This window comes from Ipomoea triloba, chromosome 11, assembly GCF_003576645.1.
Source record: "Ipomoea triloba cultivar NCNSP0323 chromosome 11, ASM357664v1".
NCBI classification, from domain to species: Eukaryota; Viridiplantae; Streptophyta; class Magnoliopsida; order Solanales; family Convolvulaceae; genus Ipomoea; species Ipomoea triloba.
Window position 1 is genome coordinate 25,024,640 of NC_044926.1, and position 18,227 is coordinate 25,042,866.

The 18,227-nt window shown below is 34.9% G+C and overlaps 1 protein-coding gene across 1 annotated transcript; it reads left to right on the forward strand.

Moving 5' to 3' along the window:
• Positions 1-5,367: 5,367 nt before the first annotated feature.
• LOC115997415 (AAA-ATPase At3g28580-like) lies at positions 5,368-7,128 on the forward strand. The gene has a single exon (XM_031236968.1). The coding sequence runs from the start codon at positions 5,383-5,385 to the stop codon at positions 6,796-6,798; it is 1,416 nt and encodes a 471-aa protein (XP_031092828.1). The 5' UTR covers positions 5,368-5,382; the 3' UTR covers positions 6,799-7,128.
• The last annotated feature ends 11,099 nt before the right edge of the window (positions 7,129-18,227 follow it).

The window sequence follows — 18,227 nt, forward strand, 5'->3', positions numbered from 1 at the left end:
CTCCATAACAACACCTGGAAATTAGTACCGCCAGACCCAACTATGAATGTGATTGGCTGTAAGTGGGTGTTTAGGACCAAGAGGAAGCTTGATAGATCAGTAGACCGGTACAAAACACGGCTTGTTGCCAAAGGTTTTAATCAAGTAGCCGGCGAGGACTTCTTTGACACCTTTAGTCCGGTCGTCAAACCAACTACAGTCCGCTTATTATTTTCTCTTGTTGTCTCGAACAACTGGACTCTGCGACAGCTTGACGTACACAATGCTTTTTTGAATGGTCACTTATCTAAAACGGTATACATAAAGCAACCATCTGGCTACGAAGATCCCATTCATCCGAGTCATGTTAATCGTCTACAACGATCACTCTACGGTCTTAAACAGGCACATCGTGCATGGTTCAAGCCCCTGCATGAGTTCTTGTGCTCAACAGGGTTTTTCAGCGTCCAAGACTGATGTCTCTCTTTTTCTTACACAGCTGGAGCCTCCAAGGTCTATCTGCTTGTCTACGTTGATGACATTATTATGTTGGGTAATGATAGCCCGTTAATTGATAAGCTACTCGCTCAACTCTCCAGAACCATTAAAATCCGAGATTTAGGCGCACCTAGCTTCTTTCTCGGTATTGAGACTATTTCCGACTCGCATGGGTTTCTTCTATCACAACGACGCTATATGAAACATTCTGACACGTGCCGGGATGGTGGATTGCAAAGCCCTGGCTACTCCGGCTGCCACAACTCAACCGGTAACTCCAGTAGTTGAGTCGTTTGACAATCCAACTCAGTATCGTCGTATTGTAGCGGTTCTTCAGTATCTTACTATCTTACTATCACTCGGTATTAATGATTAATTGGGTTCAAAAGTGTCGGTTAACCGTTTTAATTGAACTTTTTCAATTCGGTTAATCGTTAAAGGTTTTTTAAATTTCGATTAACGGTTAATTGGGTTCGAAATTATCAGTCAACCGAAGATTAACCGAAATTTTAACATATATATAACTAAATAAATAAATATATAATCCAATATGTAAAATCTCCATAAATTTGTAATGTTTTTATGATATTAGTTTTGTATATTTTCTTATGGATTATTACTATATGTATTATTTTAATTGAAATTATTATTATAGGTATTATTTTAGGATTTAGAACTTTAGCTTTAAAAAGTTTGGTTAATCTATTAACCGACCGATTAATCCAAAAAAAATTCAATTCAATTCGATTAACAGTTAAAGTTTTAAAAACTTCGGTTAAAACGGTTCGGTTAATAGATTACACTCCCCTAGCGTTGATATATAAAACTAAACTAAGAGACATTGTCCCAATATTAAATATAATAATAATAATAAATAATAATAATAATAAAAAAATATCATTTTGGTCCCTCGACTATTATTGAAAATGATGATTTGCCCCCATTTATAACGGCTGATGGATGGAAATTGTAACGGAGGACCAAATTGAGTATATTTTACAAGTTAGAGGACTAAATTGGGTACGTTTAATTCTATGGGACAAAATCAAGTATTACGCTATAGTCGAGGGACAAAATGGGTATACCTCTTTTTTATTTAGTTTATTATTAAAAAGTATTTTAAAATACCAACTCACCGTCTACCTAAGCAAGTAACCTGATGAAATGAATGGTAACCTGCTATCAGGTGAAATTGCATACATTTGGAGTGTTTAATTGCCTAACTGCACTTTTTTTTTGTTCAGCGACCTAATTGTACTTTCATGTTACGTTCAGTGGCCAATTTGAACCTTATTTCCAAGAGGTTATAAGACATTTGTGGACTTTAAGTGTGTAATTCATTTGTGGACTTTAAGTGTGTAATTTGCACTTTCTTCTTTGTTGTTGTATGGAAAAAGAAAGAGGAAATGACGCTGCAAATGCCATAGTAACTTCTGTTTACATCCACAAAATTATCATGGTTATCTAGCCGCGAAGTGACATATATTATCACTAGTTCTTTATCCAATGTACGTATTATCAAAATATTATCGATGAAGATTTGTCCTAACGAAAATTCAAGAGTACTATCATTTTACTATCAAAGTTACTACTTATTAAAGCTCAATATTTACAAGTATTAATAAATGGAAAATATCCCAAGAGATGAAATAAAATTCAGCCAAAGATCAATGGCAAAGTATTATCATTTGGTGGCAAAAGAGACTAGTAAGAATTGAAATGCCTTATTAACAATGGTGCAAGAAGACAAAAATTCTTGAAGACAAAAATGTAAGATGGCAAAAATAAATTAAAGAGACTTTATTAGGATCTTATCTTGTTGTACTAGTCAGCTAGTGTTTATAGTACTAAGTTTGAAGACTTTTTTTTAATTTTTAATTTTTTTATGTGACTTAGTAGTTATTTCTTAGAAGTTGTAAAAAGTTTGTAATCTTCCTACAATGTTTTCTATATAAAGAGCCTCTTGGTTCAATAAAAATATAAGTTTAGTTCCTATACATCATCAAAGTTTCTACTAAAAAATCCTTGTGTCTTTTACATGGCTTTCTAAATTCCCTTTCTTTTATAACCGACTATCAAAGTATAAACATATTACTAAGAAGAGAAAAGCTCTAGACAAATTATTAACAACTTTTAGCCAAAATTGATATATTGTGTAGAATTATTAGAAAGACACGTGGATGACTCCCAACTTCTAGCCTATCTCCCGAAGTTGAGTGAACAGTCAAGGGATCGGAACAGAAGGGCAGGAAGGGTTGAGTAATCCGGTGGCCTAAGACGTCTATACAAGGTATGAGTTAAACTGACTTTAATTTATTTGATAATTTTGAGGAGCAATTTCTGAATGAATATGTTGTTTAGAAATTGATGGGAAGTTATAAAAATTTAAATGAAAAATTATGTTTGCTTTAAAGATGATTTTTGCTTACAATATGATGTTTATTTGTTCATATTATTTGCCTTATAAAATTCTTGAGATTATTAAATAGAAATAGTAACTTATCCACCTTTTATAAGGTTTATATTAAAAGATCTTAGAATATATTAACATGGAGTATAACGAAGAAGATTCAAGTAGCAATAATACTTCTCAAAATATTACTAAACAATAGAATAAAGTTATTAATAATAAGAAAAATTAGAACAAAAGAATCAAAATATTGGTATCCAATAGGTAATAATTACTATAAAGCTAAATATATAATATGTGAAAATGATACGGGCAAAAAATCTATGATAAACTTAAAGAAACAATAAGTAACTTAAACAAATTAGATTAAAAAAAATAGAATTGAAAACTAGTAGTAGAAAAAGAAAAGATATATTAACACATATTACAGAAAAAATGAAAAATGGAGAAACATATTTAAAACTTTAATTAGAATATCCTATTTAGAATGACTAGTATAAACAAATATAGGGGTGTATTCAATCATGATTTTTATAGACTTTTAAAGATTTTTATGAACTTTAAAAGTTTGAAGGTATTCAATTCAACCTTCAAACTTTTAGGTAGTCTTTAAAAGTCAGGCAGTATTCAATCAAAATTTTTAAAGAGTTTTTTAAAAGTCATGTGGTATTCGATTAAGATTTTTATTGGGTTTGTCCACACGTTCTCATCTAGGGGTTGGTTCTCATATAATTAGGATTGTATGTATGTATGTATATATATATATTATAATTAATTAATTAATTAAGTTCAAATGTAGATGGTGGGCCTAGGTGCGAAAGTGTGGTGATATGAGAGTCATTGATCTTGCCTAAATCAACGTCTAAGATTAACAAATATTTAAAAAACGCAATGAAAAGTTGGTCTTTTTGCATCTAAGTCAAATTTAAAATGCGTGGTTTTTTTGCTTAAGGTACGTGAATTTTGTGATGTGTAAGATTAACAAATATTTTAAAAACGCAATGGAAATTTGGTCTTTTTGCATCTAAGTTAAATTAAAAATGCGTGGTTTTTTTTTTTCTTAAGGTGCGTGAATTTTGTGCTATGTGCTTAAGGTGCATCAGTTGTTGAAACTTAACTGTGCTTAAAGGCCTAGGTTTTTTGCTTAACTGCTTAAGCTGCATCAATTGTTTTCCTTCTTAAGGTGCGTGATTTGTGTGGTTTAAAGTGTGTCAACCTAAAGTTTTAGGTACATGATTTTAATTCTTAAGGTGCATTGGTCTAAAATTTTAGATTCGGTGTTTTCTTCTTAAAGTGCATAGTTTTCCTTCTTAAAGTGCGTCGTTTTTACAGTTTTTTTTTCACTCAACAATACTGGTGTTTTTAAGTTTTAGTTCCCAAGTTCAAAATGATCCGATCTAGATTTTGTTGTTCACAATTATCTAATTCAAAAGAAAAATAATATGATAGCAATATAATAACAAATAGTGGAGTTGTTATGTTTGAGTAAGCATGAAGAAGATGGATGCGATTGAAGTCGCTCATGTTTCTTTAAAATTTTTATTGATTTGAACCGTTGATCTAGATTTGATCAATGCCTCAGATCTAACCCTAGTTTTCACTTGGGAGCATCTCCGCACCAGAATATATATATTGTTGCATAGTGCGTCATTTTTACATAGTTTTCCTTATTACAGTTTTGTTCACTCAACAATAAAATTTCAAATCAATAAAAATTTTAAAAAAATATGAGCGACTTCAACTTCAGTGTTTTTGGTGTTTAGATATTCAAGGGAAATAAATTTTTTAAAAAAAATACTCCGTATTAATTAAAGTAACAAAAACACAATTTGAAAATATATTTTTGGAATTCTTTATTTTTTTTTTCATATTTATCTTCTCTCTCATATTTGTTTTATGCTAGTTTTCAATTATTATTATCATATTTTTCATGCTAGTTTTCGTATTATTATTATCATATTTTTTATGCCAGTTTTCATATTACTAACACCACCAAGTCACCAACAACGCCATCAAACCACCATCCACCACCACCACCATCTCCATCTCCACTACTACCACCACCAACACCAACATCACCACCAACGCCACCGCCACCACTTATTATTATTATTATTATTATTATTATTATTATTATTTATTGTGAGAGCAATCGCTTCAACAAGGCTGAAGTTGAATAACTCTCATGTTTTCTATCATAACTACTTCGATTGCACATCTTTGTGCCTTGTAATGCACATTGTTATACCTTCTGGTGCACATTGGTGTAGATTAGAAGTGTTAAAAAAAAAAAAAAAAAAAAAAAAAAGTGGAAATTACCCATTAAAGTCCACAATGCTGACCAAAAAGTAGCTTTGCACTGTTGTTGGAAAGCTGTGAGCATCAAAGAGAATCATATAATATAATTACTAAATACGAATCAGCACAAAATAAAGCGGGCTTTAATTTAATTCATTATTCATTTGTGTATGAGGGTAGAGTGAGTGATAGTAAACATGATAGCGGTCATGGCGATGCTGCAGAGCTTGGGAAGGGTTGGCACTGCGATTGCCAGCTTCCTGTTCATGTGGGATATGATTAGGAGACACCTCCCACCCGAGCTGCGTCGCGTCCTTGAAAGATGGACGTACAAGCTCAGGATCTTTTTCAATCCATATGTTCAAATCTCAATCAACGAGTACATGAGCAGGAATCTGAAGCCTCATGATGCATATGCAGCAGTGGAAGCTTATCTCAGTGTGAATTCAGTGAAAGAAGCCAAGAGACTGAAAGCTGAGATGATTACTGGTGCAGACAAGCTGGTGTTGAGCATGGATGAGAATGAGAAAGTTAATGATGAGTTCCATGGGGCAAAAGTGCAGTGGATTTCTGGGAAATTTGAGGTGCGTCAGAAGGAACAGTATCCCGAGATAGATAAAAGATATTACAAGCTAATTTTCCATAAGAAACATCGGGAGATGATCACAGGGCCCTACTTGGACCATGTAGTAAGGACGGGGAAACAGATTCAAGCACGATACAAGAAGAAAAAGCTTTACACAAATAGCCACAGCAAGACTACGTGGAGCCATATCGTGTTTGATCATCCAGCTAGCTTCGAGAATCTGGCAATGGAACGAGAGAGAAAGAAGGAGATTGTTGAAGATTTGATTGCTTTCAGAGAGGGTAGGGAGTTTTATGAAAGAATTGGCAAAGCATGGAAGCGAGGCTATCTACTGTATGGCCCCCCAGGAACTGGGAAATCGACTATGATTGCTTCAATGGCAAACTTACTGAATTATGATATCTATGATCTCGAGCTAACTTCTGTGAGAGACAACACAGATCTGAGGAGACTATTGGCTGAGACAACTAGCAAATCAATAATTGTGATTGAGGACATCGACTGCTCGCTTGATCTTACTGGTAAAAGAAAGAAAAGTTTAGACAAGAAAGCAGAAGGGGGCACTGAAAACAGCATGAACGAAGCTTTCTCCAATGAAACTGAAGAAACTTCAAGCCGAGTCACTCTTTCTGGACTACTCAATTTCATAGATGGTCTATGGTCTGCCTGCAGTGGAGAGAGAATAATTGTGTTCACTACTAACTATGTTCATAAGCTGGATCCAGCCCTAACAAGAAGGGGAAGAATGGACCAACATATCGAGCTATCTTATTGTAGTTTTGAGGGTTTTGAAGTCCTCGCAAGGAGCTACCTTGGATTGGAGTCACATCCCCTGTTTGAATCAATCGAGTTGTTAATGAAGGAGACTAGGATCACACCTGCAGATGTTGCGGAGAACCTCATGCCCAAATCGCGCAAGGAAGTTGCAGAGAGATGCCTCCGGAATCTGGTTCAAACTCTTGAACGAGCCAAAGAAAAGCAGAGATCAGACAAAGGCAAAGAAGAATTAGAAGACAAGTTGGAATAAAAATAAGAAACTACAAATGCAGATGAAATAATTGAGTTGAATGCTGTGTAAAATAGGTCTCGCTATGTCTGTTTGCCTTGATCGAGAACCAGACTAAAATGCTCCAAGCAGAATATCAAATGCCTTTGAGCCCGCCATAAATATTTTCTGGAAAGGTTATTTGATTGCCTGACTTGATATTCAGTAGTGTGTACAATTTTCTTTAAAGCAGATTGCCAAAAATATTAAGCTTGTTTATTACTGTCTTTCCCAATTAAAATGCAATGTATCCACATCAACTTAGACTTCATCCTCATCAAGGTTCAACCACCCGGGTGGAGGGGTTTCCAGTGAAAATGAAAAATCGGATATATGTTTCTTCTGAAATTCATTTGTTTGTGACAAACATTATCAACAGGCATGAACTTGTGATGTACCACGGCATTACTAATGGAATATCCTTCACTATGTTACTAAAAATGGAACGAAATGATCTTTTTTTGTTCCTCCGTTGAAAAGAGATGTCTTGAGCAATCGGAGAAGCACTTTCATAAACAGATTTGATCTTGACTGAATCAATTATTCATGTCTTTGTTACAACACGGCGAAACTAAATGGTTCGAATAAAAAGAATAAAATTCTAATTTCATTTTAGGCTGTACACCTAATTTTTGGTTATCAGCTGATCATCCATTTTCCAAGCTGATTTGACCAATTTTGGCTCATTGACTTGGTCAATTAGTCAAAATTAGTGTTTGTTAAAAGAGCTTGGGATAGCTGATATGGCCAATAAGTTGATTTTCAAAACGCTAATCCAAGCAGCGTTTTTAATCAAGCTGACTCCATTTATTCTACAATGCCAAAATTATCATTGATATTCTGCAAAACAAACCAATTTAATCTTCATCCCAAAACTCACCTCATCTTCCCCTCCCTCTCTCAAGCAGCCATGGAACATATCAACACAATAAAATCCACAAATTAAATGTAAATAAAAATAATGGAAATTACTATTAACCCATCGTAGAAGTAATCTTCATCTTCAAAACTCAGAATACACAACAATCAAAAAAGCTATATTTAAAAAAAAAAAAAAAAAAAAACCAACAACAATAGCAACAATGGAAACGACTAAACGAGTCATCTTCATCTTCACTGTCATTTTGTCTTGCCCACCGCCTCTTGCCCCTCTGATTCTTGCCTCCTTCTCCACTGCTCTTCTTCTCCTCTTCGCATCTGATTTAGAGAATGGGTAGAGAAAATGGGTAGGGATTTGGTTTACAAATGAGTTGTGGGTTTGGGTCAAATGGTAAATTCCTCTCGACTGTCGAGTTTTTCCTCCCTAAATTTAGGGTATTGTCTTTACATATTATTTTATTGTCTTTCGTCTTCCTTCTGGCTTCCCATGGCGACGTCGGACGACGATGCAACAGGCCTTGCGGAGCGATGCGCAAACATTGCGTTAGGAGAAGAAGCGGAAGGAATCTCTTTTGCACTCCCGTCCTCTCAACAGACAGTGAACGACTTGTTTGGTCGATAGTTGGTAAATTCTTGACCAGCGAACCCATTAAGTTCGACTACATGCAGCACAGTCTATCGAACGTTTGGAGTCCTGTCCACAGGGTTTGCATCATCAAAGTTAGGCCTAATCTTTACGAATTTCAGTTCTTTCATCCCAAGGAAGCTCAACGAATAATTGACGATGGACCATGGTCCTTCGACAATTGCATACTGGCCTGCTGACCACTTCAAACCGGTGAACATGCTATCAATGTATCTCTTAATAAGATAACCAGGTGGGTTCAGGTCCTTGACCTCCCTTGTGGTTACTCGTCTATGGCGATACTTGAGATAGTCGATAATTTCCTCAGAAAATTTGTCAAGCATGTATATATATTTAATAAAATATATCTATTTATTTAATTGAGAGAAAGAGGGTAAAATAGGAAGAATATGAAGAGAAGTCTGAACAAAGAATTTGTTTATACTTCTTCTTATGGTGGTACTACTTTACAATCAGAACCAAACTCTTCTGCCAACTTATTATACCACATGCCCAGCAAAATAGTCACATTCATACACACTAAAACAGGCAAACACCATGACTGCCATGTGTAGGAATATGATTCTCGAAAAGCACAAAGAAAATTGAAAAATACACCAAATAATAATAATAATAATAATAATAATAATAATAATAATCCACGAAGGATAATTACAACCAGGAAATAAAACCACATGAGGTTGAATAAACCTGGAAGTGCTTGGGTGAACTGTATGATCTTCGGGGTGGTTGGAAGCACGAGTCGTGTTGCCACTGTCCTTAAAACCTTATTTACCGCCTCCCGGAGTGCTGGAGCGTTGCGGCCTAGGTTTCTTAGGATAAAACGTACTACGACTCTTGCGTTTGAGCACACAAACTTGGAGCCCGGCGAACTAAAATGTGGGATGAAAGACAAATGGCTTGAAGGAATTGATGAGCAGAGTTTTGAGGAGAGAAAGGGGTCGTTTACTTCATTTTTCTATTTTTCCATTTCCAATTTTCCATTTCTCCAGTTTTCCATTTTTCCATTTTTCCTTCTCCATTCTCCCAGTTTTCCATTTCTCCAGTTTTCCAATTTTCCATCTCCATTTCTCCAATTTCTTCATTTCTTTAGTTTTAGTACATAATTTGATTACAAAACAAAATATTAAAAACTTCATTAAATACAATAATCTCATATAACATTTGTATATTTATACAACAAAGATGATGATAATAATAATAATAATAATAATAATAATAATAATAATAATAATAATAAAGATAATAATAATAATAATAATAATAAAAGATAATAACAATAATAATAAAAGATAACAATAATAATAATAATAATAAAAGATAATAACAATAATAACAACAACAATAATAAAGATGATGATAATAATAATAATAATAATAATAATAATAATAATAATAATAATAATAATAATAATAATAGGAATTAGCTGCGCAAGAAGGCTGCTGGCTGCAAAACAGCAAAAGGAATTCGCGCCTTCAAGGATTCGATCCTAGGACCTCAGGGAGGGAATAGCACGCACTCGCGCAGGTTCTGCTGGCTGCAAAAGGAATTCGTGCCTTCCAGGCAGGATTCAATCCTGGGATCTCAAGGACGGAACAGCACTGTTCACCCGCGTTTTATCCATTTGGAAGAATGGAGATTTCAATTTTGGCTCTCTCCAAAATTGTATAGAAATGGAAGAATGGAGATGGAGAATTGGTTTTAGTAAACAAGTTTTCCATTTTCCATTCTCCATTCTTCCACTTCCCCAATTCTCCATTTTTTTGGAAAATTCTTCATTTTTTCAAGTTACTAAACGACCCCAAAGTGTTTCGTGTGTTCTATGATGCTTGTTCCAAATCTGCTGCTCACCAACGAATTATATAGTGGAGGTGGGATCATAGCATTAAATCTGGCATTTAATTCCCAAGTGTAACCTCCCTCCACTAGCAACCCATTTACACCCACTACTACTCCATTTAATTAAGAAATAAACTCTGAAATAAAATGATTGGAAGTAATCATATTAATTCTTTAATACCAAGAGTTATTTATGAACGGACATAGTAGGTGGAACGTCGCGGTGCGAGACATCGTTCCCAGTCTGCGTACCTTCGAGACATCAAACAGTGCATCGGCAACCCGGTGCGAGACATCGTTCCAGTTTGTGTACCTTCGAGACATCAGACAGCACATCGCCAGCCGCCCGCGACACATAACATAACTTAGCCCACAAGGCCAACCAATTTGGCGTAAGCCTTTTCAGGCTCAGATCAGTTTGGGATTCGATTTGCACCCCCCGCCCCCCCTGCGCGTGAGAGAGAGCATCTATGCTATACAAGTTACTTAGTCATAAAAGAACCCTTGTATATATAGTGGGGCAGATCTTCATTTCCAACCAATGTGGGACAAAAGCTACATAAGCTTTTTTCTCACCCAAATTCCATCTCAAATGGGTCTACTTTGAGAACCAATTTCTCATTCACCCATTATCCATTTTGAGCATATATATCGATCTCTTCGTCTAACTACGAAGAACCCGAATCCACTTTGACCCTACCCAAATCGGAAGTGGACCCCACATATATTTATACCACAAAATGGCCACTTAAAATACCATTTTTAGTGCTATTTTCCAACAATCCCCCACCTGAATGAAAATTGTTTTCAAGGGAATTTTGAAATCGGAAACAACTACGTTCAACGGTTGATTCCTGCAGAGCAGAGGTAGGTGTAACCCTTTGAACCTTGCCTCGTGAGATCTATGTACTCTACTGGTTGTACGGTAGAACGCGATGTCTTTGAACCAACTGTTGTTTGTGTAGACATTGATATCTCTCACACAGGAACCTTCCAACCAAGTTTTGTTCTCATGGTTGTGCCCATTTTGGTCGCGGGACACCGTTCTTGGTTCTGCAAGAGTTTCTAAAGAATTGAGCCCACTTCAATTCTCCTTTAAAGCGACCCACACTTCTCTCTCACATAGGTGATTTTTTCTCGAGTTTCCCGCAACTCAACATATGTCAATTGACTTTGCATACTTAGCACATGTCAATTCGACAATCGAATCATTAAAGCACTAGTGTGCTAGCCTCGATTGGCAATCACTATTTTAACGAGGAGTGGTAGGAGTCTGGGGACCCCCATAGTGACATGTTATTTTGTAATTTAGTTATCCCATAGAACCTAGCAGCTAGGTTGGGTATCCACTATGGAATTTTTAGTCCAAGGACTTTAGACCCATTCCTTATGCCAACTTCTTGACAACTTCTTTGTTCAACCCTTTGGTTAGCAGATCCGCTATATTGTCTATTGACCTCACGAAGTCAATCGAGACAACACCAGTCGCGAGAAGTTGTTTAATGGTATTATGTCTACTACGCATATGTCTAGACTTACCATTATATATCTGACTATGTACTCTCCCAATTGTTACTTGACTATCACAATGTACACAGATTAGAGGTACTTGTCTTTCCCAACTAGGAATATCTTCTAGACAATAGCGTAGCCATTCAGCCTCTTCATAGCACTTGTCCAAGGCAATCATTTCTAATTCCATTGTGAATTTGGCTATTACTATTTTCTTGGAAGATTTCCATGCAACGGCTGCACCAGCTAGTGTAAACACATAACCACTCATGGATTTAGAATTCTTTATGTCAGATATCCAGCTAGCATCGCTATACCCTTCAAGTACAGCAGGATATCTTACATAGTGTAGTACGAGATCACGGGTATACCTCAAGTATCTCATAACCCTTACTATTGCCTTCTAGTGAATCACACCGGGATTGCTAGTATTTACTAACCGCAAAGGCAATACTCGGCCTTGTACAACTCATAAGATACATCAAGCTACCAATACAGTATCTTCTGTGCAAACCCAGAACCTCATGCCTGGATTATCATTCATCCATGACGTACGGAGTGTCAACGATTTGCCACAGTTACAAATGGGAGTGACCATTTAAGAACTTCTTGAAGAATTGTGACTTCCTTCGCTATTATTCATAGAGTGCATGGTAATTTGAAGAAGAATATGACAAGGAATTCTGTGCGTTGGAGAAGGAAAAGAAGAATCTACCAACCTGGAAGCTTTTAGCAATGCGTCATTTATGCCTATTGAGAAGAATTAGGGCTTATATAACTAACAAATTGAGGGAGAAGGTGGGTGTGACACCCCGAAATTTTGTCACCATTTTTGTTCCAAAATAATTTCGGTTCGTCATTATTTTAAAATAATATATTTTACAATTATATTATTGATGTATTATATTATAGGTTTATATTTAATTGGCAGGCAAATTTATTATATTATAGGTTTAATGCAGGTGTGTGATATTATTAGAGGGTAGATTTTTTTTTTAAATTTTAAAATTTAGTGACAGACAAATATTATAGTAAATTCGTAGCTAAATATCTAATAAAATAAAGAATACTAACGAAATAGCGACGGAAAAATTTGTAGTTAAATTTAGCAATGGATAATTTCGTCACTAAATTGTGGCTAAATGACATCTAATTCAAATAATAAAAACAAATCGTCGTCGTAAGAGTTTAGCGACGGAAATATTGTGGTTGTAGCGGCGGTTATTCCGTCTCTAGAAGTAGCGACGGAATTTTCCGTCGCAATTTCCTCGCAAATTTCAACGTCCAAATCTTCATCGAGAGAAATATAGCGACGGATGATTTTCATGTAGCGACGGATATTTCCGTCGTTAAAATTTAGCAACAGAAAAAAAAATTGTGTCGCTAAAATCTAGCGACGCTCAATTTAGCGACCGACAAAATCCGTCGCTAAACTGTTTAGCGACGGATTTCTCCTATTTAGCGACGGAAATCGTCCGTCGCTATTTTCGCATTTTTTTTGTAGTGTTTGTTACAAAATTCTATTTTAGCCAAAGTTGATTCTAACCATTCCTTTAAAGAAAATTTCAACTCAGCACAGTCCGAAAGATTTATTCGGTAAACATACTTCCCGGACTTCTTTTTACTAGAAAGTTTTATGGTAGAACCCAACTTATAGTGATGGATATCCATAAAAAGTTTAGGTCATTTAGATATTCGAGTAAACACAGAAAATTTTATTTTTGCCCTTGGCAGTGTGCTGTCCGGATTTTTGTTCTCCCTTGACTAGGAATTAAAATTTTATATCCGAGGTGAGAAGTGTGATATTTCATATCATTGCATATATATTGTTGATGATTTGACTTGATATGTTGAAATTTGGTTGTTACCATTTAATCATTTATTATGGTGGAGGGTGTAAGTTATTGCATATTGCTGCATTATTTCCTGTGATATCCTATGACTTAGTGGTGTTACTGAACTTGATACACCTTGATTAGAATTACTTGATTTTCGTGTGGACTTCACGTTGAATTTAAATTGTCACGGACTTCACGTTGAATTTAAATTAAAATTTTCGAATGGGATTTGGAAGAAGTTTAAGTGAAATCATCGATAGAGATGTGTATTATTAAATTTTAATTGTCAGTAGTATCTTTTGGAGGAGTAACGTCCTCATCTAGCAATGGAAGTACTTCCTGTATGTCCTACGGTGCTAATTCAGGAATATCATGAAATATAGGAGCTTGTGATGATGAACTCTCAAGAATAGTGGAAAGAATAGCTATCGGATCTATATACCTTCTCTTTTTGAAACTATTCATGTCATATTTGACTCTAAGTCCTGTTGTTGCCTCAGCCAACTCTATGTTTGGATTCTATAGAATTGCTTTATCTTCTCGTTTTCTAGCTCCTTTATTATCCTTTGCAATTCAACTAGATCTTTGATTTCACTGAATTCCTACATCACAAATTGTTAAACCTCCTTCAATAATATCAAGTTGAAAGAGAAGTAGAAATTACCTGGACATTTGCTAATATCCTGTCCAAACTCACAAGTTTCCAATAAGGCTAGTAGGAAATCCCTACTTCCCTATATTTCTTCTTAAAAGTTGCTCCCCCGACCTGCAATTCTTCTGCAGCTTGATCAGCGATCAGATAGAAATATTTAGAGAACATTTCAAAATTAATGTGGTTGTATCACAAAATGTTCTTCTAGTCCTCTTTCTCCCAATAAATATATTTGCATTTATATCAGTTACGTCTACCGCTACAGTGGTATTGTCTTCCTCCACCACTACAGTAGTATTTGGATCGGCAGTTACAGATGACACCTACATTAAAAAGCTACCTGTTAACATCACACTTATAGAATAAGATTTGAATTCTTGAAAATTGTCAAACCCTTACCAATTATCTCATTCGGTTCTGGTGGAGCATTCTCAAAAGTTTCGACAACAGTAATATATGTACTCTGTGCACTATCTCTTAACGGTGATTGGTGAATGGGGAGTGTTCAGAAGCGAGTGTGAGCAATAGAATTGTAACTATAAGGGAAAGACGGATGGTGAATTTATAGCAATGAGCAATCGGTGCGAGAAGATAAAATGACACTGTTTAAAGCCGATGGAGTACTTCGAGGTTAGTCGTTCATCAAAAGATAATAGTGAACATGTCGATACTGTTGAAACCAATTGCGCTCTTCGATCATTATTGTCAAAAGACCTGTCGGGGTTACAGTTCATAATAGCGACGTATTTCGATTTGAAAATCCTGAATTCGATATCTCGATGGTGAAAATATCTGTAACCCAGTTTATTCCCTTGAGCTTCATGTCTGAAATTTTTTTTATAAAATGGTCTTAACTTCGAGGACGAAGCATTTTCTTAACGGGGGTAGATTGTGACACCCCGAAATTGTCACCATTTTTGTTACAAAATGATTTTGGTTCGCCCCTTTTTTGTTACAAAATTCTATTTTAGCCAAAATTGATTCTAACCATTATTCCTTTCTTTGTGCTTCAGTAGGTTGAGAAAGTAGCTATGAACAGATAATACATTGTAATAGAGTCAGTAGTACTCAAAAAACAATTCAGCTCGGCGCAGTCCGAAAGATTTATTTGGTAAACATACTTCCCGGACTTCTTTTTACTTGAAATTTTTATGGCAGAACCCCAACTTATAGTACTTGATATCCATAAATTTTTTGGTCATTTGGATATTCGAGTAAACACAGAAAATTCCATTTTTTCCCTTGGCAGTGTGTTGTCCCGATTTTTGTTCTCTCTAGACTAGTTTTAGAAACAAATTCGAAAACCATACTTCTACTCATTAGATTGTTATGAAATTTTATATGTAGATTCTTCACTTATTGAAATACATATCTTAAAAAATGGAATCAAAATACTTTACCTAATTTGCTCAATAATTTTCGCAAGTTGCTGACCAGTAGCCTAGTTCTTGACTTCTTCATTAATGACCTTGGCTTTATTAAGGGGCAATTGGACACCCTAAATATCATTGTTTAGAACATCTTTGGCCTGATTAGAGGGCAAGGAGACACCCTCTTCTCTCCGTAGCCTACTTCCTTCTTCTTCCTCCCTCACCATTGTCGCCATCTTCATTCTTCTTCTCTTCCCTTCGCCGCCTTCACCTTCTTTCTTGTCTACGTCCGGCCGTCCACCCTCAACGCACCTCCGCTTTCCACCGCCATCCGCCGGTCACCGTAGCCGCACACCATCCTCCGTTTTCCCTTCTCCTTTGCCATCTTAATAAAATAATATATATATATATATATATATATATATATATATATATATATATATATATTATAATAATAATAAATTAGTGGGTAGGGTAATAGGTTGGTAGCCTTGAGACCCGTGCGTCTCGAGCTCCTAACTTTGTTGTCTTTTACCCTTTTTTTTATTGTATCCTAATAATTGTTGTTGTTTTGTCTCCCTCTGCATTTATTGTAGTTGTATCCTTCTGCATTTATTGCAGTTTTTTGTGTTCCTTCTCGTTTTATTACGAGGTTCGTTTTGGAGTGCTTCAAGATATATATGGTCATGGCTAGTGTGATACTCATCCTGATCGCAGTAGACGACAATGAAATGCCCTCATGAACATCAGTTTAATCGGGAGGATACCCACTAATGAACCAGCCGAAGACACAAGACTGGTTATGTACCTTCAGTTGGGAAAAATGTCAATGAACTTCAGTAAGAAGAAAAAGACTTGGTTTGCAAGTTGTTCCATCTAGAGGTCGACTTGTACACATTATGCAAGGCCATCAATCACTTGACAAAAGTTTTAAGGTCCTATGAGGATCAAAACTCTCTTGTAACACAGTCTGCGAATTTAAATTTTATTAGCTTAGCTAGTAAATTTAGTTCTATGTCAGATTGTATGGAATGGCTTTACATTCCATTGAACCTTGTTGTACTTGTTTCTAATGTTTATTAATGAAGGCTTATTATTATCAAAAAAAAAAAGTCTTGCATGTGAATAAACTTCGTCTTCTTCTTCCATTCAAGACTTGGTCTTCCATTCTCTTTGCCTATGAATAGAGAGTTTGAGTGGTGAACAAAAAATCAGGAGAAATGACTAAGTGAGGAGAGAAATAAGAAATACGTGGGAGAAGAATTAAGCAAGTGAAGTGGAAGACTTGGTTATTGGTAAGATTTATGTCTATCCAAAGTTTATTTACCCCAAACCAAATCATTTATTATGTGCTTATGTGATATTATGATTAAATGATTTTGTGAAATCATGAGTACATGACTTAGGAAAGTTATTGCATGGATTATGAAGTAGTAAGACTTATGTCCATAATGAAATTATTTATTATGTGCTTATGTGATATTATGTTTAAATGATTTTGTGAAATTATGAGTACACGGCTTAGGAAAGTTATTGTGTGGATTATGAAGTAGTAAGACTTATGTCCATAATAAAATTATTCAATATGTGCTTATGTGATATTATGTGCAAATCCATTGAATATATTTATTATTACTATTACATGATGCATGGTATTTAAATTGATTATTATGAAATTTACATGAATTGTGGAATTATGTAGATTATTATGAAATATGTGAAAAATTTGGATATATGTATATTATGAATATTAGTAGTATTTGGTGAAATTATTATAATTATTGAAGTTATGATATTTGATAAATTCATTACAATTATTGAAATTATGATGTTTAGTAAATTTATAATATTTATTGAAATTATTGGCTTTTGTGAAAGTTATAAATTTTGAATTTATGGTGAATTAGTGAAAATATGAATTATTGTGGAAATATGAATGCTTGTGAAAATATGAATTATTGTGAAAAGTATGAAGTATTGTGAAAATTATGAATTTTGAAGAAATTATGAATTATTGTGAAATTGAAAGTTTATAATGAAACTAGTAATTATTGGTGAAATTATGGATTACAAAGGAATTATGAATTTATGGTAAATTATGAATTTTGAAGAAGTTGTAAATTTTGTGACATTATGAAATAATGGTGAACTTATGAAAGAAATTATTTTTGGAGCTCAAGGGCTATATATATATTATAGCATATAAAGTTTTGAAAATCTTATGAAAATGTTTTTGAGGCATACTAAATATTAGAACCCAAGTTTGGGATTTTTAATAAAGTGATTGAATGATTTTTAAAACTTATGGAAGATATGATTTATGTTGCATGATAAAGGCTAGGAGTACTCGGTAGAAACAATCCACGGGTACTAGGTCAACATATGGTTGTCCTGTTGGTTAGAATGAACAGGGTAGTCAGTAGAAATATATCCTGACTACTTGGGCTGGTAACTACCCAAGGAGGCTTGGAATCCTCAATTTGGGGGTGTGCACACTTAAGGTTAGAGTCCAGTTTCCATGAAAATGGGAAAGTGTGGAGTGTTCAGATGTGTGGGAAGCACCGTTCACTAGGGCTTAATTATACAGGACTCTGTCCCATTTAAATGAGAAATTTGTGTAGTGTTTAGTTGTGTTACTATTCACTAGGGCCTATGAATAAAGGATCATGCCTCA